The 27,400-nt window shown below is 37.9% G+C and overlaps 1 protein-coding gene across 2 annotated transcripts in view; it reads left to right on the top strand.

The window, feature by feature from the left end:
- The window catches only part of LARS1 (leucyl-tRNA synthetase 1), a 71,393-nt gene extending 46,533 nt beyond the window's left edge, over positions 1-24,860 (top strand). For both annotated transcript variants that reach the window (XM_077773040.1, XM_077773041.1), the window contains exons 23-32: positions 3,639-3,822; positions 4,867-4,957; positions 6,186-6,326; positions 7,354-7,494; positions 7,745-7,855; positions 11,382-11,492; positions 13,770-13,874; positions 16,104-16,199; positions 19,485-19,617; positions 24,472-24,860. In XM_077773040.1, coding sequence (XP_077629166.1) covers positions 3,639-3,822; positions 4,867-4,957; positions 6,186-6,326; positions 7,354-7,494; positions 7,745-7,855; positions 11,382-11,492; positions 13,770-13,874; positions 16,104-16,199; positions 19,485-19,617; positions 24,472-24,677 — 1,319 coding nt within the window. In that variant the 3' untranslated portion in view covers positions 24,678-24,860. The remainder of the gene's footprint in view (positions 1-3,638; positions 3,823-4,866; positions 4,958-6,185; positions 6,327-7,353; positions 7,495-7,744; positions 7,856-11,381; positions 11,493-13,769; positions 13,875-16,103; positions 16,200-19,484; positions 19,618-24,471) is intronic.
- Positions 24,861-27,400: the final 2,540 nt, after the last annotated feature.

Genomic DNA, 27,400 nt, shown 5'->3' with positions numbered 1-27,400 from the left:
TCTCTATACTGAATGTGGAGCCCAAAATCACAAACCTGAGATCAAGAGCTGCATGCTCCATTGACTGAGCCAGCCAGGCATCCCTACAAGAGAGTCATTTTAGACTTAAAGGAACTTGCAGATTGAAAGTAAGGGGTTGGACAAATACATGTCATGCATATGAATGTCAAAAGAAAGCCAGAGTAGCGGTACTTATATTGGACAAAATAGACTTTAAAAACAAAGACTGTAACACTAGGTAAAGAAGGACACTGTATAATAAAGGGGACAGTCCAACAGGAAGATATAACAATTATATATGCACCCAAGTACATAAAACAGTTAATAACAAACGTAAAAGAACTAATCAATAATAATACAATAATACTAGGGGACTTTAACACCTCACTTACATCAATGGACAGATCATCTAAGCAGAAAATCAACAAGGAAACAATGGCTTTGAATGACACATTGGAGCAAATAGATTTAACAGATATATTTAGAACATTCCATTGTGAAACAGCACAATACACATTCTTTTCAAGTGCGTGTGGAACATTCTCTAGAATACATTACATACCAGGCCACAAAACAAACATTAACAAATTTAAAAAGATCAAAGTCATACCATGCATCTTTCCTGATCACAACACTCTGAAACTAGAAGTTAATCACAAGAAAAAAATCTGGAAAGACCACAAATACATGGTGGTTAAATAACTTGCCATTAAACTTTGAATGGACTCTGGGGTGCCTGGGTGGCTCAGTCAGTTAAGAGTCCCACTCTTCATCTCGGCTAAGATTATGATCTCACAGTTCTTGGGTTTGAGCACCGTGTGGGGCTCTGCTGTCAGTTTAGAGCCTGCCTGAGATTCTCTCTCTCTCCCTTCCCACCCTTCTTTCTCAAAATAAATAAACTTAAATTTTTTTTTAAAAAAAAACATTGAATGATTCATCCAGGAAATAAAAGAAGAAATAAAAAAATACATGGAAAGAAATGAAAATGGAAATAGAATGGTCCAAAACCTTTGAGACACAGTGAAAGCAGTTTTAAGAGGGAAGTTTATAGCAATCCAGGACTACCTCAAGAAGCAAGAAAAATCTCAATCTAACAGTACACCTAAAGGAGCTAGACAAAGAACAACAAACAAAACCTAAAACCAGCAGAGATAAGGAAATAATAAAGATTAGAGTAGAAATAAATGATATAGAAACTAAAGAAAAAACAAAAAACCACCCAGTAAAACAAATCAGTGAAACTAGGAGCTGGTTCTTGGGAAAAAAAATCTATAAAATTGATAAACTTTTAAGCAGACTCATCAAGAAAAAAAAGAGAAAGGACCCAAATAAAATCACAAATGAGAAAGGAGAAATTACAAACACCATAGAAATACAAACAATCAGAATACTATGCAAAAGTATATGTCAACAAGTTACTAAACCCAGAATAAATGGATAGATTCCTAGAAATACATAACCTCCTAAAGATGAAACAGGAAGAAATAGAATATTTGAACAGACTGATTACCAGCAAAGAAAGTGAATCAGTAATCAAAAAACAAAGGTCCAGAACCAGATGTCTTCATGGGGGAATTGTACCAAACATTCATTTAAAGATTTAATTTTATTTTAAAAAATGTTTATTAATTTTGAGAGTGCAAGTGGGGAGGTGCAGGGAAAACAGGAGGGGCAGAGAGAGGGAGGGAGAGAGAGAATCCCAAGCAGCCTCTGTGCTGTGAGCCCAGGGCCTTACATGGGGCCCAATCTCATGAAACATGACCTGAGCTGAAATCAAGAGTTGGATGGATGCTTAACCAACCGAACCACCCACGCACCCCACTAAGATATTTTTTAATCACGAAAGGAAAAACAGTAGCTTTGTAATGGAGGAAAGTTGACAGACACTACCTAAGTGATGAAAGCTTGCAACACCAGTAAAAAGTCATACCAATATCTCGTACCTACCTGATAGTGATGCACTGGGAAGAAACATAACATCACTTCTGTGGTATTTTTGCCAGAGGTTTATAAGCTCAGCCTAATCATGAGAAAAACATCAGACAAACCAAGTTGGAAGAAATTCTATTAAATAACTGACAAGTACTCATCAAAAACGTCAAGGTCATGAAAGAAAAAGACTAAGAAACTGCCACAGATTTGAGGAAACCAAGGAGATAAAATGATTGAAGGCAGTGTGGTTTCCTGGACTGGATCTTGCAGCAGAAATAGATTAGAAGAAAAACTAGTGAAATTTAAATAAGATCTGTAGTTTAGCTCATCGTATTGTACTAATGTTAACTTCCTGGGTTTGAAACTATGGTTATGTAAGTTGTTAATGTTAGGGGAGCCTGTTAAATGTCTAATGTTTATGTCTATTCTCTTGCATCTTTTCTTTAAGTGTAAAGTTATTTGAAATAAAAAAAGTGTTGAGCTTCTGTGTGTTATAATGTATATTTAATGCTTACGTAACTTAATGTGACATGTTCTCATCTCCCTTGTAGGGACACATGGTAGAATACAATACATACTCTTCTGAACTTTCACTTTTTCACTTAAGTATTTCACTTATATATTGATATATAGTTTCCTCACTCTTTTGCAGCAATACAGTATTCCATTGTGCAAGGATATTCTGTAACCTAATGGGGCTCTTATTAATTTCTTTTTCAATATTTTAGAATGAAGATTTTGGTTGAAAAGTAAAAGTTTGTTAGAAGGCTTAGAAGAATTGCTTTTAGAAATAAATTAAATATATTTTTGTACATGGAAGGCACCAGTGTGCGCACTCATGCATTAAAGTATAGGATTTTGCTCCCTCTAAACGAGGCTAAGATGCTGATAGGGATTTCTGTTGCCAGTTTATCATTTTCTTCCCCTTCTTCATTAAAGACCACTTTATCTCATTAACTCAGCTCGCCTGAGAAGAAACACATATTGATGCTAAGTATATGCAAATCGGTACACGTGATTCAAATATTTGAACGACATCGTGGATCCTACTTTTGATTTTGATTTTTGTTTTTGATCCATAGCAGTCCTTTATTTTTTTAAAATTTAAAAAAATTTTTTGAAGTTTATTTATCTTTAGAGAGAGAGCGCACAAGCAGGGAAGGGGCAGCGAGAGGAGAGAGAATCCCAAGCAGGCTCTGTGCTATGAGTATAGAGCCCGATGTAGGGCTCGATCTTACAGTCTATGAGATCATGAACTGAGCTGACAGCAAGAGTCTGACGTTTAACTGACTGAGCCACCCAGGCGGCCCCATGCAGTCCACCCTCAAGGTCCATCCAGGTGGCCCCATCCAGTCCTTTAAAGCATTTGCTATGTCTTAATTTATATGTAAGTTTTGTAGTATACCTAATTGGATACATCATTGGTATTTAAGTAACCATATTTTGTTTTTAAATTATTTTTTAAAAGTTTATTCGTTTATTTTGAAAGAGAGAGAGAGAGACATAGAGTGTGAGCAGGGGAAGGCAGAGAGAGAGGAGGAGAAAGAATCCTAGGCCCCACTCTGGGGCTCTGTCTCAGGAACTGCAAGGTCATGACCAGAGCCGAAGTCAGAGTTGGACGCTTAACTGACTGAGCCACCCACGTGCCTCGCCAACCACCATTTAAAATCATCAGTTGATCTTTTTTTTTCTTTTTCCTCCTGCAGGAATGCGTTTGGCGCTGGCTGATGCTGGCGACACTGTTGAAGATGCTAACTTTGTGGAAGCCATGGCAGATGCAGGTCTTCTCCGTCTATACACCTGGGTGGAGTGGGTGAGAGAAATGGTGGCCAACTGGGACAGCCTCCGAAGCGGGCCTGCCAGCACCTTCAATGATAGAGTTTTCGTCAGGTAATCTGTGGGCCCCGGCTACTTTGTACTTCAGAATTGCTCAGTCCTCATGCAGTTTTAGCTTTTCTTTTTTTTTCTCCTAAAATAAATTAGATGTTAATATTATACTATTCATTGAAAGCTTACTTATTCTAGGTACTATGCTAAACCCTTTGCATCCATTATCTGATTTTAGCTTCATAGCACCCTTCTGTGATAAAGATATTATTAGCTCTGTTTTAGTTAAAGAAATCGAAGCTTAGAAAAATTAAGTATTAAATGCCTCAAAACTAATAGTTTCAGATAGATGATATGAATTTGCATCTTTCTCCACAGCCTTTTCTCACTACCATTTTACCATGCTGTCTTGCATTAGATTGGGCAGAATGGTTAATTGAAAAGTAAATTAAAACAGTAAGAGAATTGTCAGGTTTTTTTTTCTTTCAAAAAATGTTTATCATCCTCTTTGTATCAGGAGCCATCTTAAGAACTGGTGTTACAAAGTCGAATAGGACTTGATCCTTCACCTTAGTTTAGCAGGAGAAGAAAATATATCCAGCACATTACAAGTGCGGTAATATAGATGGAGGGAATTCTGAGGAGATGGCTTGTGAGTTCTGGGTTTCTTGAAAAATAAATGGATTTTTACAGAGAGAGGAGAAAGCCATGGAGAGAGTGGTATTTATTTGAAGTACCATATTTGGAGGGCAGAGTAGGAGATGAAACAAGTTGGGGCCAGATTAGGCTAAATTATGAAGGGCTGTAGGTGGTGTGAGCAAACATTTTTTAACAGCCAGTGTCCGTTGTTTATAATGCAGCAAGTACACCTGACTAGTACTTTTGGTAAGCTGTTTTCATATTGCATTTTGGGCTTCATGATAAAGTTTCTGTTAAGAAATTGTTAAACAAGGCCACCACTAACTGTTGTTACCTGGTTTTGTGGCTGAGCGGTCTTAATGTTTCTGGCGTTGTTCTCATTATACTGTTTATTAGTATGTGCAGCAGTGTTTTATATTTTTATGTGCTTGCATTTAAACTCAATCATCTTTTCCCCCCATTCAATAGTGAGATGAATGCAGGAATTATAAAAACAGATCAAAATTATGAAAAGATGATGTTTAAAGAAGCTTTGAAAACAGGGTTTTTTGAATTTCAGGTAGGTTTTTCTTTTAGTAGCTTTAAGATATAGTAGTGTGAATATGATGTATTTCACCCTTTTCCCCTCCTGCTATAACATAAGAACTCATCTAAAGTAGAGACTGATGGGTAGCCTGGGTGGCTTAGTTGGTTAAGCACCTGACTTTGGCTCAGGTCATGATCTCACAGTTTTGTGAGTTCGAGCCCCATGTCGGGCTCTGTGCTGGCATTTCACAGCCTGTTAATAAAGAGGTTAAGTCTAAAAATCAGCCACATTTTGCAGGAGAACATTTTTAAATTGGTAAAACATAAAGGCAGAATTGTCTAATTGCCATTGGTTTGAAAAGAAGCATGTTCTGCTGTTTTCCACAAGGTGTCAGTATTTCCTCAAGTTTGGCAGTTTAAGTGCTGAAAGTAAAAATGTAGGTTTCCTCAATCAGTTTTGTAAAATATCACATTGGGATTTATGTAACTTGCTTTTCATAGATGTGGTTAAATAAGGATAAGTGCTGAACATAGCAATGTGTCATATTTATAGCCTTTTTTGATACTTAGTATCTTTCTTATAGGCTATTCAGAGCATCATCAGCCCTTAATACACAGTTTAAGTTGTGCAGCTTTTATGTCTGTTAATGTATTTTTATTATTTTTATTTTTTAAATTTTTATTTATTTTTAATCTTTTGATGTTTGTTTATTTTTGACGGAGAGAAACAAAGTACAAGCCGGGAGGTGCAGAGAGAGAGGGAGACGTAGACTCCAACACAGGCTCCAGGCTCCGAGTTGTCAGCTCAGAGCCTGATGTGGGGCTCCAGCTCATGAATGGTGAAATCATGACCTGAGCTGAAGTTGGATGCTCAACTGAATGAGTCACCCAGGCGCCCCTGTTAAAGTATTTTAAAAATGTATTTTTAAAAAATTTTCCTTGAGAATCATTAATACAAAACCGTAATATCCTTTGACAAAGATTGGTACACATTGAATTGCAAGGTGTTAAAAATGCAGTAAAACTGGGGTGCGTGGCTGGTTGAGCTTGTGACTCTTGATCTCAGGGTCATGGGTTCAAACCCCACATTGGTTGTAGAGATTACTTAAAAAAAAGAAGTAAAACCTTTATGAAAATTCATTATGGAATTTGAAAAGACTAAAAGCTTAAAAATATTAAAATAGAGGTACTGCATTTTTTTCTTTAAATTTTATCTTAAAGAAGCATGGGGAGAAAATGGTAAATAATTTCAAATTTTGTAGGCTGCAAAAGATAAATACCGTGAGTTGGCCATAGAAGGGATGCACAGAGACCTTGTGTTCCGCTTTATTGAAGTTCAGACACTTCTCTTGGCTCCATTCTGTCCACATCTGTGTGAGCACATCTGGACACTCCTGGGAAAGGTACCTGTATAAGTTTAAGATGTGGGCGGTTTTGATTTGGCCTTATTAAATAAATACAGAATAATGTTACTTAAGAGGAAAAGACTGAAAAAGAATATTTCAAGACTCATGTTGGACTCATCATCTCATAACTATTAAAGTAAGTTAAACTGAAGCTACCTTCTGTTTAGACAAATACATAATATATGTGCCTTTATTATATACACGCAGTGTATGTATTTTAAAAACATGAGACTATGCATTTTGTTTATCACCTAATTCTTGTTAGGAAATGTTAAAATACATTTAAATGTATTTTAAAGACACATTTAATTTGAATACATGTATAACCAATTCTGTTTTTCAAACTGTTAAAAGGTGAACATACTGACAGAGATATAAATGACTGTTATGATCAGCTTTTAGCAATGCAAGAAGTGTCTCTTTGCATTAATATTTTTGTTTTATATAAAATTTCTGGCATATATAGGGCCATATATTTAGGCATTTGTATTAGCATCCTTACTTACTGTGAAAATAAATTCAGTTATTTCTCCTAAGCTTGCAGATAAACAGATTGGATGGTTTAATAATTCCTTTTCAACTTTATTAGCCAAGCTCTTTGTATTTTCTAATGTATGAACAGTGCAAAAATGTGCTCATGTTATATATCCTGAATAGCCATGCCTTCAAAATTGGATGTATTAATAGGATAAAAACTGAGAGTTTGTATAATTTATGTAATAATGGTTAAATTTAGGCAAATTAGCATTACATAATTTTCTTTGAAAGTGAGCATATGTGTGTGGGTATTAATACGCTTGTACAAATGGATGCTAATTAAGAATGTAGAGTCAGACTTCACAGCTTGAATTCTAGGGAACATTAGATCAGGGGCTGTGGAAGTGTGTTATGGGTAGTCAGGTTTGAACTCCAAGCACGCAATTACAGATGGTACCCTTGGTATGGATCTGTTATCAAGAACCATAAAATAGTTGTGTAGTTTAATCCCACTGAATTGGTTTTGTCCTTTTTTTTCCCCCTAAAGCCTGGCTCGATTATGAATGCTTCATGGCCTCTGGTGGGTCCTGTGGATGAAACCTTGATACGTTCCTCACAGTATCTCATGGAAGTAGCACACGACCTTAGGTTGCGACTCAAGAACTATATGATGCCCGCTAAGGGGAAGGTAAAGTTTTTTTTTTTTTTTTTTAATATTGTTCTTTTAAAAGTATTAGTTGAGTAACATTTGCTGGTGATGAAACTTAAGACAACTATGGTTCACATGTGGCAGGCTCTCTTTATTGCTCAAGCCATTTTGTGGTATGTGTATGCTTGTTGACATCAGAGGTGGTATTGGTATATTTCGGGAGAGGGTTCTCTTTTTTTGGTTTATACAAAGTGATTGACTGTTCTTTTCCCTTTCTTTTGCCCTATAGAAGACTGACAAGCAAGCACCTCAGAAGCCTTCACATTGTACCATCTACGTGGCGAAGAGCTATCCTCCGTGGCAACATACCACCCTGTCAGTGCTCCGTAACTACTTCGAGGTGATGCTCTCCGCAGACTGTTCCCCTTCATGGTTGTGTCCTGCCTGTGCTGTTTTCTTTGCAGGATGCCGACAGTGTCTGGGAGAAGGAAGATGGGTGACTTTGTTTAATTATCTTTAGGCATGGAGTGTTTTTTGTTAACCTTGCTGACTCGTTTAAGTGGATCTTGACGGAAAAGATACTGTTTGTTTTTTTTTTTTTAAATCATTTTGGAAACTTTTGTACAAAAACACATTGGATCTAGTCATATGTAATTAAAAGATATGGGACTTTCTCCTACGTGGTTAGGATTATGAAGCAAAAGGACTCAAAAGTTTGCCTTTTGAGTTTATTGTGGCTTGAACACCAGGATTCATGAAGCCTTAACCGTGTTATGTTTAAAAAAAATTTGAAGCTTGACTCTTGAATAATTTAAAACAAAATGGTCAATTTAGTAATTATCCGTAGAAATAGAGAGCTCGTTGTTTTTGGCTCTGTCAGGTAAATAGCTGTTAAATATGATTGTCCTATTTTTTTTTAATTTTTATTTTTTTTATTTTTATTTATTTCTGGGAGAGAGAGAGAGAGACAGCGTGAGCAGGGGAGGGTCAGAGAGAAAGGGAGTCACAGACTGAAACAGGCTCCAGGCTCTGAGTTGGCAGTCAGCACAGAGCCTGACGCGGGGCTCGAACCCATGAACCGCGAGACCATGACCTAAGTGAAAGTCGGACGCTTAACTGACTAAGCCACCCAGGCGCCCCTACAATTGTCCTATTTAAAGGAAACTCAACACTTAAACTTATTTCTAAGTTTCCTTTAAGAAAAAAGTTCATCTCCCTTCTTTCTTGCACATTCAAAAACTAGAAACTAAGTATATGTTGTGCAAGTTTTGCTCAGGTTATTAAGAACACTTAAAAAAAATTTTTTTTAATGTTTATTTTTGCAAGTGGGGGAGGGACAGAGAGAGAGGAAGACAGAGGATCTGAAGCAGGCTCTGAGCTGTCAGCACAAGCCCAATGGGGGGCTCAAACCCATGAGCTGTGAGATCGTGACCTGAGCCAAGGTCGGATGCTTAACCAACTGAGCCACCCGGGTGCCCCAAGAACACTTACTGATAGACACAAACTGTTAAGGTGCATTTGAAGAAGAGACAAAATAGTAATTCTGGCCAAAGCATGAAGTGATAACATGATGGGAAAATTCTTTTTTTTTTTAATTTATTTCTAGGAGAGAGAGAGAGAGAGACAGCGTGAGCAGGGGACGGTCAGAGAGAGAGGGAGTCACAGACTGAAACCGGCTCCAGGCTCTGAGCTGGCAGTCAGCAGAGCCCAATGCGGGGCTCGAACCCAGGAACTGCGAGATCATGACCTAAGCGAAAGTCGGACGCTCAACCGACTAAGCCACTCAGGCGCCCCATGATGGGAAAATTCTTAGCTTTGAGTTTTGAGAACTTTATTGAGATTGTATTTCAGCACTTTTCATAATTAAAAATTTATAAATTTGGGGTGCCTGGGTGGCTCATTCGGTTAAGCATCCAACTTTGGCTCACCTCATGATCTCATGGTTCGTGAATTCGAGCCCCATGTCAGACTATGTGCTGACAGCTCAGAGCCTGGGAGCCTGTTTTGGATTCTGTGTCTCCCTCTCTCTCTGCCCCATCCCTTCTCATATTCCATCTCTCAATAATAAATAAACATTTAAAAGTTAAAATTTGATGCAAAGAGAAGAGCAAGTGTTTTTGTACTCCTTGTGAGCCTATTTTTATGGAGAGCTACCTCACATTTGATTGTGTGTAATGGAAATAGAATGCAGTGTTTAGAACTGCTTACAGATTTTGACTTAGGCTAACTAAAAAAGTAAAAGCTGCTTTGGTAGGTAGAGAAATGAAATTGTGTCCAGTGGGTTATATATTCATACCAGCATTTTCAAGGAAGCAGTGGTAGAACCAAACACAGAATGTAATGTCCCAGATATTTAAAAATGCATCTTTTATTAAAGACTGCTGTTTTTTGAGAAGTTAATATTTTTATTTAGTAATCAGTGACTAGATGTCATATGGTTTCAAAATAGCATCACCTTTTGGCATTATTTGGAATGGTCAGCTTTTTAATTTTTTTTTTTTTTTTTTTTTTTTTAGTATTTATTCAGTTTTGAGAGACAGAGAATGAGTGGGGAGGGGCAGAGAGAGAGGGAGACCCAGAATCTGAAACAGGCTCTGAGCTGTCAGCCCAGAGCCCGATGTGGGGCTCAAACCCACAAATTGTGAGATCATGACCTGAGCCGAAGTCGGATGCTTAACCGACTGAGCCACCCAGGCGCCCCTGGAATGGTCAGCTTTTTGAAAAAAATTTGTTTTCATCCCAAAGAACTAAATGTTAGTTTTTATAATAAAGGAGGATGCTCTTATGCTGTGTATAGTACCTTTTTGGTGACATAAGGGAAAGGAGTGTTCTTGCCCTCTTTTCTCTTCCATACGTATTTCAGAACAGCACATTGACAAGTGGAGAAATTATTTTTCCCCGGTGCCTTAGTAAAGGTTAGAAGTGAAAGTAAATAGATTATCAGAAATCTTACTATACCTTACTTTTCACTTAGATTCATTCCCAACTCTTGGTTTTGATGCCTTGCTTTTAGAGTAAGGAAAACATAAGTCACCCAAAATTCTGAAAAACCCACTTGCTTCATTTGTCACCCTGTGGAAAGGAATACTTATGTTTGCAGAAATGAAATTAAATTCAGGCAGCACATTTGGGACTCTGTGTATATTAATGATATATGATATAGGCATTTATTTGTGAGTAGATAGGAATGATACAATTTTTAAGTTTATTTAAGAGAGAGAGAGAGACAGAACAAGCATGGGAGTGTGCAGGTACGAGAGGGGCAGAGAAAGAGGAAGACAGAATCCCAAGCAGGCTCTGTGCTGTCAGTGCAGAGCCAGATTCAGGGCTCGAACTCATGACAGATCATGACCTGAGCCAAAATCCAGAGTGAGACTGGTAACTGCCTGAGCCACCCAGGCGCTTCCAAATGATACTATTTTTAACAAGTTGGTAGCTAAGGCTTTTATTTTTTTCACATTTGTGGTAACAGTTTATAGGGAAGAGTGTTGAAAAGCAGACATTATATAAATCTTGTATAATAGTTGTGCAGTTTTCATTTTGATATGACTAATGAAATGTTTTTACAGGTTTGGGGACAAGACCTTTATAAGACTATTTTCTTTTCTCACCAGATAAGATCTAATGTTATAATCATGGAGATGTTCTCAGTGTAAGGAAAAATTAAATGTTTAAGAGGATGCACCTATTTTCTTTGCTGCCCTAAAAAACATATATCCTTTACATTTAGAGGGAATAGGAGACTCCCTTCTGTATTATACATTAATGTTCAACTTTCCCATGATGCTTGGGGCTGCACAATTTTCTGCTGTTTTCTCGCAGACTAGTAGAGGCCACCATTCTATGGTCGACTTCCTCCATGTGTACTATTTTGTGTTTTTTATAAAATATTTTTCTCCACTTTCCTCCCAATTTATGTTTTTTAGGCCAACAGTGGAAAATTGCCTGATAACAAAACCATTGCTAGTGAACTGGGCAGTTTGCCAGAATTAAAGAAATATATGAAGAAAGTGATGCCATTTGTTGCCATGATTAAGGTAAGTTGTGGACCTCGTGCGGCAGTGACTGTGTGAGTAATGGTTAGATGGTAGAAGCAAGGGGGAAACTTTGAGTATAGTCTCTCCCAGGAAATCTGCTAAAATAGCACTTTTTAATCAGTGGTTTTAACAAATGAGCGACCATCTTGGGGGTTTATCTGTACAATTGCTGAGTATGTGAAAATATGCGTTGTGGAAGAAAAACTGGTTTTGAGTTGCTGCACTCAATGATTCTCTTGTGTCCTACCTTCTTTTCTGCTTAGGGGCAGAGCCATATTCTTTTTGGCTTTTACATTAGGGTGTTTTTGTTAGCTCCTGTTGCTGGAACCAAGATAGTACATTTGCATAGGTTTTACTTAAGAAGATAAACATTGTTTATAGTGGTTAGATCAACAATGGTTCTGTTCATACTGTGGGCTGATAGTTCTCTGTTGTGGGAGGCTGTCCTGCTCATTATAGGATGTTTAGCAGTAGTTTGGGCTTCTACCCACTAGATGCCAGTAGAACATCCTCCTCACCTGCTCAAGTTTTGACCCCAAAATGTCTCCAGACATTGACAAATGTCTCTTGGGGACATAATATGTTCCCACCCCCCACCTCTCCCATTGAGAATCATTGCATTAGGCTCTTAGCTTCCTTCAGAGAAATAACTGATGTTTTGCATTTCTTAAAAAGAAACTGAAAGATGGCTGTATGTTGCTTAAGATCTCAGGCTCTGGGATCAGACAGATCTTGGTCCAAATCCTTTTTGTCCATCATTTCTTAGTTTTGAGACCTTAGATAAATCACTTAAATTCTTTGGGCCACATGGTTTTTCATCTGTAAAATGAGGAAATTAATAAAACCTACATTTTAGGAGTGGTGTGAGGAATAAATGAAATAATATACTTAACACACTCTAATACTCTCTGTCAAAAAGTAGGCCCAGTAAATTTTTTTTAATGTAAATTAGTATATTTCAGCCTGCTTGGAACATGGTGGTTTTTCTTATAGCTTAGGTTAATTCTTTAATCTTCTAGGCTACAGATGCCTGCCTGATGGAGACCAAAAGATTTAGCTTGTCCTGTATTGGAGTAGATTTGTATTCTTAGGAAAGCCTTTTCATTCTCCTAGACCAGAATCAACTCTCTGAGCCTTATGGTCTTTGAAGTTTGAGAAATAATATAGAATTTTGAATTGACCTACACCAATCAAGTTATAACTGCTGATATGCTCCTAATTCATTGGTTCCCTCTGTAGCTAGTGTCACTGGTTGAAATGCCAGATCTATTGTCAATACATGGATCCAACAAACTATTTCATTATTGATTGCACAGGTAATTAAGTTTCATGTTGTGCCTTACAGAATCCAGTGAAATTGATTTAACAAGTTCTGTAGTTATAGGATACTAGATCTAAGAGTTGGTTTTTTACAAAACCAGTGTTAGATTGTGTCAGTAGTGATATTTTTTTCAGTAAAATTGGGGATGTGCCAGGCAAATAAGTGGTTTGAAACTTCTTCAAAAAGCGTTTTGTAAATCTGAGAGTAAGAAAATGGCTTCTAGCACTTTCACAGGACAAGAAACAAGTTGGATAGTAAATGAAAGCAGTATTAGGAATCTTGTCAGGTCCTGTTCAGTTAGTGCCACGTGTTCTATGCGGTTAGCTATACTTGTGCAGATGAGTTTGGATCTCGAAGGTTACATTTTGAGTGGCAAATATTTTGTTTCATGTTCAAGAATATATTGTTCAAGCAAGAATAAATTGTTTTTCATGTGCTATAGGATTATCTCAGTACCATTATGACCTAATTTTTTTTAACTTGTAGAAATTTTTTATTATTAATTCACTGTTCTCTGAACCAAGTTTAAAGATATATTGTCTTAGAAAATTAAAAAAAAGACTTTTTCTTTTTTCTTTTTGGTTACCTGAAGGGATATTTCCACACATTTCTTTGATTCCTTGTCAAAGTGAATTCTTTGGGCTAGCATATTAAGTCATTCTAAATAAACAGTGATAAAATTCTATTTCTTTTATAAATCTGAAAACCTTGTCCCTTCAGGCTTTTCGGTGTTGCCTTAGTCTTATCATGCTTCAACTGATAATTATTCTGAGCCAATAATTTCATTAACGAGCAAACATAGATAAGGGAAACCATGAGTCCAAGGCCTTTCCTTCAACTGTTCATATTTGAAGATTTTATCAGTTGAGAGAAGAATGATTGCTTTGGAGGAAATGTATTCTTTTCAACGTATTCTTAATGTGGTTTTTGTTTTTCGAAACTGTTTTGGCTCTTAGGAAAACCTGGAGAAGGTGGGACCTTGTGTTCTGGATTTGCAGTTAGAGTTTGATGAACAGGCAGTGCTAATGGAGAATATAGTCTACCTGACCAACTCCCTTGAGGTAAATGGGGCCAGGGATTGTAATAGCTAGCTAACTGTAGTAAATATAATCCACTTCCTTTGTTTTATAATATAACTTTTTTATAAACATCTTCTGTGTTTATTACCTTTGCCAAATATACCTGTCAGCAATGTTTTTGGAGGGAAAGAGAATGGATGGGTATAGAAGTTGCAGGAATTAAAAAAAAATGATTGTGATCTTATTCAGTTTATCAGTTACTTTATTATTTATTTATTTGAGAGAGAGAAAGAGAGCAAGAGTTGGGGAGAAGCAGAGGGAGAGAGAGAGAGAGAATCTAGTTTTTTTTAAACACTGGTCTTTTTTTTTTTTTTAAACACTTATTTATTATTGAGAGACAGAGACAGAACATGAGCATGGGAGGGGAAGAGATTGGGGGAGACACAGAATCCGAAGCAGGGATAGAGAGAATCTGAAGCAGGCTCCACACTCACTGCAGAGCACAGTGTAGGTTGACCCCACGACCCCAGGATCACTACTCAAGCTGAAATCAAGAGTCATTCGCTCAACTGACTGAGCCTCAACCCATTTATACATAAAATACTAACTATATGTGCCTGGGTTTTCCTCTCAAAATCCTTCTTAAAAAAATGAGGGGAGACCTTATATTTAAATGCTTTCAAGATCTCTCATATTATGGGGCACTCTGAATTGCTTCTTTTTTTTCCACCTCCCATTGAGAACTCTGATTTACAGTATTGGCTTAATTAGAATCCTTTGTTCATGAGATAGTATCAAGGTCCATGCCTGGCCCTGTTTTTTATTGTTTAAATTTTTTTGTTTTTTAATTTTCTTTTAATGTTTTCAATTATTTTTGAGAGAGAGAGACAGAGCAGAAGCGGGGGAGAGGCAGAGAGAGAGAGGGAGAAACAGAATCCAAAGCAGGCTCCAGGCTCTGAGCTGTCAGCACAGAGCCTGATGTGGGACTTGAACCCGTGAACCACAAGATCATACCTGATCCGAAATCAGACGCTTAACCAGCTGAGCCACCCAGGTGCCCCAGTATTGTTTTAAAATTAATAATGTAATGAATATCCATGAATCTACCACTCAACTCAAGAAGTAAAACATTACTAATAGCTTTCATGTAATCAGGAGTTCCTCTCTCTCTGAGGACATTTCACCTCTCTGCCCCACTTTACTATATAGATTCTAAAAATGCTCTCTCTCCGACAAGTTAGGCAGAAGGAAAGATAATTTGCTCTAGGAAACTGTGTTAGAGGACTCAGAAAAGTGGTTCTAGTGATAACAACGACCCTTGAGTTAAAAAATGCAAGTTTAGATTTTGAATGAAATTGTTCTATGAAATATGGTAATAAAGTTATTTCTAAATGAACACTTTGTCATAAAATTATAAATGAGTTAAAATTGATAAATAATGGTAGTCATTTAATTTGTGTATATTTCTAAATGTTCATATATCAAAAAAGTTCTTGGATTGTTTTCATTGGGTCAATGGGGACACCTTATATGAGGGTCATCATATATTCAGGCATATACAATAGACTACATTTCTGAGTTTTTCCATTTATTTAAGTGGAAGTCGTTTTTGCTGATTTTCATTTTCTCTTATATAGCAGATAGATGCTAGATTTCATTGTAGAAAATGGTAAACAGGACTATGTAAAGAATAATACCATGAGACATTTAAGAAGAGTTAAATAATTGATTATAGATTTCATTTAATGCTTATTTGGAAATTAATAAAATTGCACTTACCATGTTCTTATGAAAAAAATCTTTTTGTTGGACATTTAAATGATTTAGTCTTTTGCTTTTCTTTTTTTAAAATGTTTGTTTATTTTAGAGAGAGACAGAGTGCAAATAGAGGAGGTGCAGAGAGAAAGGGAGACAAATCCCAAGCAGGCTCCAGGCTCTAAGCTGTCAGCACAGAGCTGGACGCAGGGCTCAAACTCAGGAGCTGTGAGATCACGACTTGGGCTGAAATCAGACATTTAACTGACTGAGCGACCCAGGCATTCCATAGTCTTTTGCTTTTCAAACAATGTTATGCTGTGGGGGCACTTGATCCTGAGTTTCAAAGTGCTCTCTCAGTCCTGTCCTGTGCGTGGCTGGCTTCCTGAGGAATACACAGACCATTTCATGTTAAGTGGAGAAGCTAGTTTTCTTCTATGTGTGAAATGAGGTGATGATTAATTTCAGTCATATTAAGTGATACTAATGACTTTCATTTTCCCTCCTTCTATTTAGCTAGAACACATAGAAATCAAGTTTGCCTCTGAAGCAGAAGATAAAATCAAGGAAGACTGCTGTCCTGGGAAACCACTTAATGTTTTTAGAACAGAAGTAAGTTGAAATGATCTCACTGAATCACTGTATTTTAGAGCTGGATGAGACCTTACATATTGTGTCCAAGCTCACCATTTAAAAATGGAAGGAAGTGCGGTGCAGAGATGTGAAGTGATTGCTTTGGTCTAGGCTACAGTTTGTTAGAAATGAACCCTTCTCATTCCCTGGTTGACGCTATGCTCACTTTCCTTTCCTCTGCTCTTATGGTTGGCATCAGATGTTATGTGTGGTTTAAAAACCAAAATATGATTTTTATTAAATTAATTAATTGTTTTTAAAATTTATATCCAAGTTAGTTAGCATATAATTCAACAGTGATTTCAGAAGTAGATTCCTTAATGCCTGTTGCCCATTTAGCCCATCCCCCCACCCCCCACAGCCCCTCCAGCAACCCTGTTTGTTCTCTGTATTTAAGAGTCTCTTATGTTTTATCCCCTTCCCTGTTTTTATATTATTTTTGCTTCCCTTCCCTTATGTTCATCTGTTTTGTATCTTAAAACCCTCATATGAGTGAAGTCATATTTGTCTTTCTTTGACTAATTTCGCTTAGCATAACACCCTCTAGTTCCACCCACATAGTTGCAAATGGCAAGATTTCATTTGATTGCCGAGTAATACTCCATTGTGTATATATTCACATATATATAGACCACATCTTTTTTTTTTTTTTAATTTTTTAGTGTTTTTATTTATTTCTGAGAGAGAGAGAGACAGCGTGAGCAGGGGAGGGTCAGAGAGAGAGGGAGACACAGAATCCGAAACAGGTTCCAGGCTCTGAGCTGGCAGTCAGCACAGAGCCCGATGCGGGGCTCGAACCCATGAACCGTGAGATCATGACCTGAGCCGAAGTCAGACGTGTAACTGACTGAGCCACCCAGGTGCCCCCAGACCACATCTTTATCCATTCATCTGTTGATGGACATTTGGGCTCTTTCCATACTTTGGCTATTGTTGATATCGGTGCTAGAAACATTGGGGTGCATGTGCCCCTTCAAAATATGATTTTCAAAACCTGATTTTTTTAACTTTTTTTAATTTAAGTCTAAGTAATGTACACTGTGATAACTAGTTTCAGGTGTACAATATGGTGATTCAGTATTTCTATACATGACAAGTTGGTGCTTGTCATGATAAATGTACTCTTAATCCCCTTCACCTGTTTCACCCATCACCTCCCACCCAACTCCCCTCTGGTGACCATCAGTTTGTTCTACATAGTTAAGAGTCTGTTTTGGGATTTGTCTCTTTTTGCTTTGTTCATTTATTTTGTTTCTTAAATTCCACATGTGAGTGAAATCAGTATGGTATTTCTCTTTCTCTGACTGACTTATTTCATTTAGCATTATAATCCCTAGATCTACTCATGTTGCAAATGGCAAAATTTCATGTTTTTTTTTTAGGGCTGAGTAATAGTCCATTATATATATATATATATATATAATGGACATACATACATATATATATATGTATGTATGTATGTCCATTATATATATATATATATATGTTCATATTTTTACACACACACACACACACATACAGATACACCACATCTTCTTTATATTCATTAATTGATGGGACACTTGTGCTTCCATAATTTAGCTATTATAAATAATGCTGAATAAACATAGGGGTGCATGTATCCAGTTGAGTTAGTGTTTGCCTATTCTTTGTGTAAATACCCAGTAGTGGAATTACTGGATCATATGGTAGTTCTATTTTTAACTTTTTTAGGAACTTCCATGTTGTCTTCCAGAGTGACTGCAACAGTTTGCATTCCCGCCAACAGCGCATGAGAGTTCCTTTTTCTCCATGTCCTTGCCAACACCTGTTGTTTTTTGTGTTGTTAATTTTTAGCCATTCTGACAAGTGTGAGGTGATACCTCATTGTAGTTTTTATTTGCATTTTCCTGATGATGAGTGATGTTGAGCATCTTTTCATGTGTCTGTTGGCTGTCTATCCATCTTCTTTGGAGAATGTCTGTTCATGTCTTCTGCCCATTAAAAAAATTTTTTTTAAATGTTTAGTTTTGAGAGAGGGAGAGAGTCCGAATGTGAGCAGGGGAGGGACAGAGAGAGAGGGAGACACAGAATCCAAAGCAGGCTCCAGGCTCTGAGCTGTCAGCACAGAGACCAACACGGGGATCGAACCCACAAACTGTGAGATGGTGACCTGGGCTGAAGTCAGACACTTAACCAAGTGAGCCAACCAGGTGTCCCAAATGCCATACTTTTCTTGATAAGTATCCGGTTACTTACAAGTATCCTGATACTTTTACCACATTTAATTGAAAATGCAACAAAGAGAAAAGGCCTATTTTGAAGGAATGAGGTGATCATGATCATGGATGCTTCCTAAATGTATTGTATTATGAATACCCTCATTACATTTAAATATGGTGGCTGTTTATTTATTTATTTTAAAGTTTTAAAATTTATTTTGAGAGAGAGGGAGCAGAGGAGGGGCCAAGAGAGAGGGAGAGAGAAAGACTCCACAAGCAGGCTCTGCACCATCAGTGAAGAGCCTGACCTGGGGCTCGTACCCATGAACCATGAGATTATGACCTGAGCCAAAGTTTTATGCTTAACTGACTGAGCCACCCAGGTGCCCCTACTGTAGATTTTTAAAGTGTAGTCCTTTGGCCCATGGATAGGTGCATGAAATAGAGTTCCCTTTACAAATATGTTTCTGTCAAGCTACTTTCAAGCATTCTCTTAAGCTATTATGTCTTTAAGTTTTTCATAAGACTCAGTTAACTTTTTCCGCTTAAAATAAGGAGCAAAGTCTTTGACTATATACTTATATAATGTGGGAAATAGTATGGCATAAGATGGGGTTTAATCCTGGCTCTGCTTTTTACTAACTACGTAACCTTGGAATACTTTGTTAATGTTTCTGATTCTCAGCTTCTCATCTGTGAAAAGAGGTTTTAAAGAACTACAGGTTGTAAGAATCATGTCTATAAAATGCTTAGTACAGTGCCTGGTATATAGTAGAAATTCAGTAAATGATAGGAGTTAAAGAAGAGAAAATACAGTTACTGTTGTTATCCATCATCAGTCTTGATATGTATATAGTCATAGCCATTTTCATCTCGGCATTTGGTTGTAAGCATAAGCTTTTGTACACCTTTTATTTCATATTTGAGTATACCTTGGTCTTGATATTAGACTACAAGAATTAAATTTTTCATTGAGCCTTAAAAATTTTATAGAGATTTTCCCTCTCTCAGCAGTATTCAAGTTTGATTTTGTGAAATAATCATTTTCTCTTTGTTTTCTTAGCCAGGTGTGTCAGTTTCCTTGGTGAATCCCCAGCCATCCAGTGGCCACTTCTCAACCAAAATTGAAATCAGGCAAGGAGATAACTGTGATTCCATAATCAGGCGTTTAATGAAAATGGACCGAGGAATCAAAGGTAAATGGTTTCTCTGAAATGTACATTTGACAGTAGTTTGCAGACATGAGTTTTTTTTTAAGAGGTTTTTTAATGTTTGTTTATTTGACACAGAGAGAGCGCATGCGCATGAGTAGGGAAAGGGACAGAGAGAGAGAGAGGGAGACACAGAATCTGAAGCAGGCTCCAGGCTCTGAGCTGTCAGCACAAAGCCCATTGCAAGGCTCCAAACCCACAAATTGCGAAATCATGACCTGAGCCGAAGTCAGACGCTTAACCGACTGAGCCACCCGGGTGATGCTGTACATGATGAGTTCTAAGCAGAGGGGAGAAGGAAGAGCAACTGGTCTACTAAGGGACAGTGGTGCCATGTTATGGAAAGAGTATTGGACTCAAAACTGGGAAGCCTATATTCTCTTTGGGATGTTGTGGCTGTGCAGCTTGGTGACTTGGCCATGTCACTTGAACTCTAAACTCATCTCTTTTTTAGTAAAATGAAGACAGTTGGATTAGATGTATTTCCAAGACTCCCATGTAGCTTTAAAACTGTAGCCAGCAATTTCTGTCTTTTAAAGGTTTTCAGACTGAAAGTGTGTGCACATACACTTAATATTTCAAATTAACCTTTCTAGGTCTGTTCCTAGAGAAGGAAGAGACACAGAGTAAAACTTATTGAGTATCTGCCATGTATTAGCCATAATCCTTTTACTGCCCTAGAATGTAGAGGGTCTTATTATTCCCTTTTTACAGATGATGAAATGGAGGTCAGAAAGGCTAACTAAATAACTTGCAAATTTCATTAAGGTAGTAAATCCTGGAGCTGGAATCCAAACTCAGGTCTGTTTGACTCCAAAGCTTGTATTCTCTTTACTACACAATATGCTTCCAGTTAAAATAGTAAATAATCTTAATTTCTTACCAAGATTAAGTCTAGATCTTCCATGATTAGATTTAATATAATAATTTATAGCTTCTTTTTATATCATTCAGCCAGGTTTCAGGTTGATCAGAGTGAGAAGGGGGTTAGTGTATCTCTCCATTATTTTTCTTATAAATTACAAAGACAAATTAATCTTGAGATTGCCTATTTTGCATTCTCACTCTCTTCTTGATGGCAATCAAGAGTTGATTGGGGTACATTCTATCAGTATAGGAATTTTCTGAAAAGATTTAGAAATCCAAGACGGTTACCTAATTTATGGAACTCTATTCAGGTCAGCAATATCACATTAACATAGAAGATTTAAAATAGCCCTTTGGAATTCATTCTACAGGTATTTTTGGTTCTCTTGAGATCATTTGTGCATCTCCTGTGGACATTTCTTAAGAGACTATCGGAGTGTATGCAGTATACATGTAGAGATGCGTGTGTATGTACCTGAGGCTTTGGGCAGTCTGCAGTGTACTGTTCATTAGGCGGCTGCATCTAGTGAAGGAGCAAGGTGCGAAGCTATTCAAGTATATGATCATAACCTAAGGACGAGCTGCTGCATACCGTAACGGAGGTGTAGATAAAGTTTATAGCATAGAAAAAAATGAGATTTTTTTCAGCTGTGGTGATCAGGGAGGAATTTACAGAGAAAATACTGTTTGGATGGGACCATGGAAGTTACATCCAAGAGGGTGAGGGAAAGGGTGTGCCAGCAGGAGGGAAACACTAATGTCTCCCTGTATAGCAGCAGTGTTAGGGCGACGGGGTTTTCATCTGTAAATATTTGAAAAAATCGTGGTAAAATATACGTAACATAAGATTGGCTGTTTTTGTGCTTTTTGAACCTACAGTTCAGTGGCATCAAGTTCATTTACACTGTTATGCAACCATCGCACTATTCATTTTCAGAACTTTTTCATCATCCCACACTGAAACCCTGTAGCTGTTAAACAGGAACTCCCCAGTCTACCTCCCTCTAGTTCTTGGTCACCATTGCTTTCCTGTCTCTTTGTATTAGACTGTTCTAGGTACCTTGTGTAAGTGGGATCCTATAGCAGTGAAGAGGTGGCTTATTTTGGTTGGCAAAATGTCAGGGACCATTCATGTTGTTACATTTATCACGTTCCCTCAGTAAACCAGGTAGTGCCTTCCTTTGAACTTACAGTCTGCAAAATGCATAACTTGAAAACTGTGGAATCTAAACGTCCTGGGAGCCATCTTGTGGCCTTCCACTTGGCTGTTTTGTGTCGCATATATTTGGTCCCGAGAAGGTTTTGGGAAAGGCAGAACTCTTATTTTTGAAGAACAATAGGTGGCTTTTAAAGAAAATAGCTGTGGGGACCCACTGGATGGGATTACTCTAAAATTGTAGAATGTGAGAGGATGTATTCCTCTACTGAAAATTGTATTTTGTAATGTCAAAATTGCTTCCCTTTAAAATATGCTTAGATACAGCGCTGACTGGGCTCTTCAGCATTGTACTAAAACGTGTTTCCTGTATCTTGCCTTTTCTCGCTGGGCCTTTGGCATGATTCTTACATCCTTTGTCATACTGGCTGTGAATAGTATTATAATAAAGTATTTTAAGTTTGATGTTCATAGCTGCCGTGAATTTTTGAAAACGGATAGAAACGTTATGGTGGAGTTTGAAATGGATGCTTCTTCAAGTATCTGCAGAAGAGCTCTACCTTTGAGACTTTTCCAAAAGCCTTCAGGATGCTTTGATACCCAAGGGGGCTGAGTATATTGAGTGTATGAGATGGGAAGGGAGTGAAATTCAATAACATATTTCTCAGTCTGTTTGCTGCATAGCCAGTAAGTTGTCCAATTAGTGCCAATTGCATTGAGGGTGATTATGATCTAGGTCCGGGAAGAACTGGAGTAAAACCATCATTTCTGTCCACAAAGGCCACTGAGCAACTATTTGATGATAATGACTTTAAATCAATCACTCTCAGCCCATGCCGTGCATGAACTGATACCATGGAGGTGAAAGGCTCCATTTCACATTATCAGCCCCTAGAGACTTTCAGTCACTCTCATCTTTTCTCTAAGTGCCTTAATTCTTGTGTAGTTGCAGACTTAAATTTCTACATTTTCAGTGACGAGAGGTCTGGGAGAAGAAAAGATAGTAAAACCGCTCCAAGAATTATTGGCAGTAATGAGCTGCATGGTGAAACATCAAAGCAAATACTGTTTTGTCACTTAGATGCCGGATTGAGTATTAAGACTTCTTTGAAATAGTTTGATTCAGAATTGCTTGGACTGATAGGGGAGGCCTGTTTCAGAGAATAAGGGAGAGAAAGAGAGAGAAGGATAGAGAAGGACAGGGATGGGGAGAGGGAAAGAGCGAGAGGTGGGGGTGTAGATCCTCAGTATTTTATGTATTTTATGCCTCATGCATAAAATCCGCTGGTAGGACTTGTCACTGCTTCCATAGCAAAATGTTTCGTATCAGTGTGCATGTTGAATTGTAATAGCTGTTGAGATGAATTGTACTCTCTCCCCCCGATAGGACTCCAGGCAGGGTTTGCGTTCATGGTAGTCTCAGGTGATTGTTCGTAAGCGTCAGTATCCCTGTGCTAAATTTGCCATCTTTCAGTCTTTGTCTCCCAAAGAGAACATAATGCCTGGATAACTTGTACTCCTGGCATAGTCACCAGCTGCATTAGTGTCTGCTTTTATCTCTGATCCCTCTCATGCTAAGCTTTATACTCTTCAAGGCAACATGAGGGAGTGTAGCTCACAGACCACCTAGCAATCTGCTTTAGTAAGGGGTGGGAAGTAAATCAGAAAATATCTTCTCTTTCTGTCGATCGGGTTAAGTATAACTAGCCATGCTACACTTAGAATGAGATATAAACGCACAATCAGCCTCTGTAGTCCTTTGTGATGTTTTTCCACTGTATAAAAGAAAAGCATTTGATGTTGGGACATCTCAGAATTGCTGAAATAAATTTTTATTTTCAGGCTCAGTTGTTGGCAGGGTTTTTGGATCATAAATTTGTTCAAGGGACAAGTGCTTTCTTTGCCAGGAGCCATCTTATCAGCTTGCACAAGAGCAGATCAGGAAAATCTGAATCAGGGCAGCGCTGGAGCTCATCCAGAAGCTCAACACTCCCAAAGTAGTGCCCTTTCCCCCATCCTTCCCTGTCTCTCCTTGTCTCTCATCAGCTTGGTAACGCATACACTTTTCATCCTTTGAGCAAAACAAGAAACTGGTAATGCTGTTTCTTAGAGTAGTAATTCTTTCTCTCAAAGTGTCTTTCCAAAAAAGCAGTTTTAATGTACTCCAGGAAGCAAGACAGGGAAGACAGCTATGTTTTAGACTGATTGATATTTTGAAAAATGGTTAATTGAAGCATGTAAAAAGTGATTTGAGAAACCACACAGGATAATGCTCAAAAATATACCCCATCCTTCCTCTTGGTTTATAATTCCAGGAGACGTGTTACGTAGAATCTCTGTATCTCTGAACCTTTGATCTGAGTAGAAGCTGACAGGATGAAGACATGTTAGATTTAGGTTGGCTTTCTGAGATGGAGTCTTGTTTATCTATCTATCTATCTATCTGTTTATTTTTTAATGTTTTATTTATTTTTGAGAGAGAGAGAGACAGCATGAGCAGGAGAGGGTCAGAGAGAGAGGGAGACACAGAAGCTGAACCAGGCTCCAGGCTCTGAGCTAGCTGTCAGCACAGAGCCCGATGCTGGGCTCGAACCCATGAACTGTGAGATCATGACCTGAACCCATAAACCGTCAGATGCTTAACCGACTGAGCCATCCAGGCGCCCCTATTGTATCTTATTTAATAATCTCATGAAATTATCTTTTAAATAAACAACCAGTGTGTTTAAAACAAGAATTGTCAGGTTCAGGCATAGATTTGAGTCAGCGACTATAATTACATGCTCAATTGATCCATTTTTTCCCCCCTCCTATAGACCTTTCTAAAGTGAAGCTGATGAGATTTGATGATCCGCTTTTGGGGCCTCGGCGAGTTCCTGTCCTGGGAAAAGAACACATTGGGAAGACCCCCATCTCGGAGCATGCTGTTTTCCACGTGGACCTCACGAGCAAGAAAATTAATCTCACTGAAAATGGGCTAGGGGCAGATATTGGTGATACAATTGTCTATCTGGTTCATTAAACTTATGCGTAGAGATACAGCCTGGCTTCTGGGGTTATGACTATTCTGTGTCTACAGATTGACTAGGAGAACCATAGACTGAACCTTAATAGACTTCATTTCTAATGATCAAATTCTGCATGTAATCATAATTTCACCAAGTCGTCCTGGGTTCCTTGACCTAATAAATAATTTTTTTCCTCCTTGGGACCTCTGAGAGGAGTAGTTTGTACCATACTTATTTTTTAAATTTTTAAATTTTTTGGTCTTTTAACAAATTATTGCTATTTCCCCGAAGCTTCTAGTCTTTCCTTTTTTAAGTTTATTTATTTATTTTGAGAGAGAGGTCAGGGGCAGGGTGGGGAGGGGGAGGAGAAGCTGAGAGAGGGAGAGAGAGAATCCCAAACAGGCTCCACACGGTTAGTACAAAGCCCGATATGAGGTTTGAACTCACAAACTGTGAGATAATGATCTGAGCTGAGACCCCATAGTCGGACACTTAACCAACTGAACCACCCAGGTGCCCCCAGAAGCTTCTAGTCTTCAGATTAACACAGAAGTGTCAACATGTTTCTTTTATGAAGGATACTTTAGCAACTTTTCATATTATATCCATTATGGAGTCAGAGGTAAAGAAAAAAGTGAATTTGGGGCACTTGGGTGGCTCAGTCCGTTAAGAATCCAGCTTTGGTTCAGATCATGATCTCACAGTTCATAGGTTCGAGCCCCGCGTTAGGCTCTGTGCTGACAGCTAGCTCAGAGCCTGGAGCCTGTCTTCAGATTCTGTGTCTCCCTTTCTCTCGGACCCTCCCCTGCTTACGCTGTCTCTCTCTCTCAAAAATAAGTAAAACATTGGGGTGCCTGGGTGGCTCAGTCGATTAGGCATCTGCCTTCGGCTCAGGTCATGATCTCATGGTTTGTGGGTTCGGGCCCCGCCTCAGGCTCTGTGCTGACAGCTAGCTCAGAGCCTGGAGCCTGCTTCAGATTCTGTATCTCCCTTTCTTTCTGACCCTCCCCTGCTCACACTGTCTTTTTCTCTCAGAAATAAACACATTTTTAAAAAAGCCATTAAAAAATAAGAAAACATTAAAAAAAATTTAAAAAGTGAATTCGACAGCTTGTTTTACCTTTTAACAAAAACAGAACTCTCATGATGATTTACAAAAACACATGAGTATATTTTGGCTTAATTATGATTACTAAGTATTTTGTATAAAGAATAGTCTTGTATTTATAAGAATTTTTTAACTTTAATGTATTTGATTAACCACCAATAATATTTTTTCAAGGCTAATAGTAATAGTTCAGAAGCAGTTTATATAACCACCTGTACTAAATTTAGGTGTTTTAATGTATATATGCTTTTAAATAAGGCTCCATTGCCAGCATGAAGCCCAATGTGGGACTTGAACTCACAACCCTGTGATCAACACTTGAGCTGATAATCAAGAGTCGGGCGTTTAACTGACTGAGCCATACAGGTGCCCCTAAATTTAGGCATTTTTCCCCCCAGAAATCTTCATTTATCAAATTTGTCTTGAGTCCAATTGTGTTTAAAGATCATACCCACTGTACTGCAAATTTATTTTTTTTACTCTTGCTAGAATGTCATTTGATATGGTCTGTGCCATTCCTCTTCATATGAGGAAAAAATATTAGGTATTAAATGACATTGGAGAAAAACATTTCCATTTCTTGAAGGGTTCAGTTTGTGCAGAGACCAATTCTGATAACCCTAAGGAATCAGAATTCTAATTTTCAGGTTATGTCAAGAGATTTTACTGAGCTTCTTTATTTTGCAACAGTTTGACATTACTGGGCCACAATGAATGCTTTGTCATTGAATCATTGAAGTAAGTCATAGAATGTTAGAACTGAAAGATCCCTTAGAGATCAAGCACAAGTCATCATTTATCTGCTAAAGCCCGGCAGCATAGCCTAGCAGGCAAGGTTACATACTCTGAAGTCAGACAAACCAGGTTAGATTTCCAGTTTTTCCATTTGCTACTTGGGGATCTTGTCCAGTTACTCAGCCTCAGTTCCTTCATCTGTGAAATGGAAGTAATAGGGTGTCTATTTTCTAGTCTTACTGTGAGATGTCTAGATGAAACATCTAGGAAATCCATATATATAGCATTGTACCTGACAAGTGGTAAGCCTTCAGTAGGTGTTACTGATTAATAATAATAATTTATTTAAAAAGCCCCAGGATGTATTGGCTTAAGATTACTATTAGCTCTAATCATGCATGTCCTTAGTATTGGTTTCCATGAGGCCACCATGGTGTTGTTTGCCCTCCTTTAGATGCTTTTGCTGCCTCAATCTGCACAGCTTTGGTTATTCTCCAAATCAACTAATCTTTCCTGGTGCTTAAATATAATCTTATGTTTAACTTAACTTACAAGCAAATTAAACTATATGTGCTTGGCAAAAAACAAAAAGCAAATAAGGAGGAAGGAAAATAATTTTATTATTGTGCATGATTATGCCTATTTTATTAAATGGGCCTGTGAACTTATGCTGCCTTGGATTAAGTGTGAGTTGGGATTCTTGGATACTCTGTTCTCGGCAGGTTCAGTTCCTTGGTATCTCTCTTAGAATGAGCCTCTTGCTGGGCTGAACATGCTTCTTGTGTTTAAAGATATGTAAGTTTTGTATAAGGAAGCCTCTCAGCATAAGCCCATTGCTTCATCTGGTGCTCAACTGAAGGAGCAGTAGTTAGTTGAAATGCTGAAGGAAAAACA

The sequence above is a fragment of the Crocuta crocuta genome, unplaced genomic scaffold (assembly GCF_008692635.1).
Source record: "Crocuta crocuta isolate KB4526 unplaced genomic scaffold, BGI_CrCroc_1.0 scaffold107, whole genome shotgun sequence".
Taxonomy (NCBI): domain Eukaryota; kingdom Metazoa; phylum Chordata; class Mammalia; order Carnivora; family Hyaenidae; genus Crocuta; species Crocuta crocuta.
This window is presented reverse-complemented; position numbering and strand designations above follow the sequence as displayed.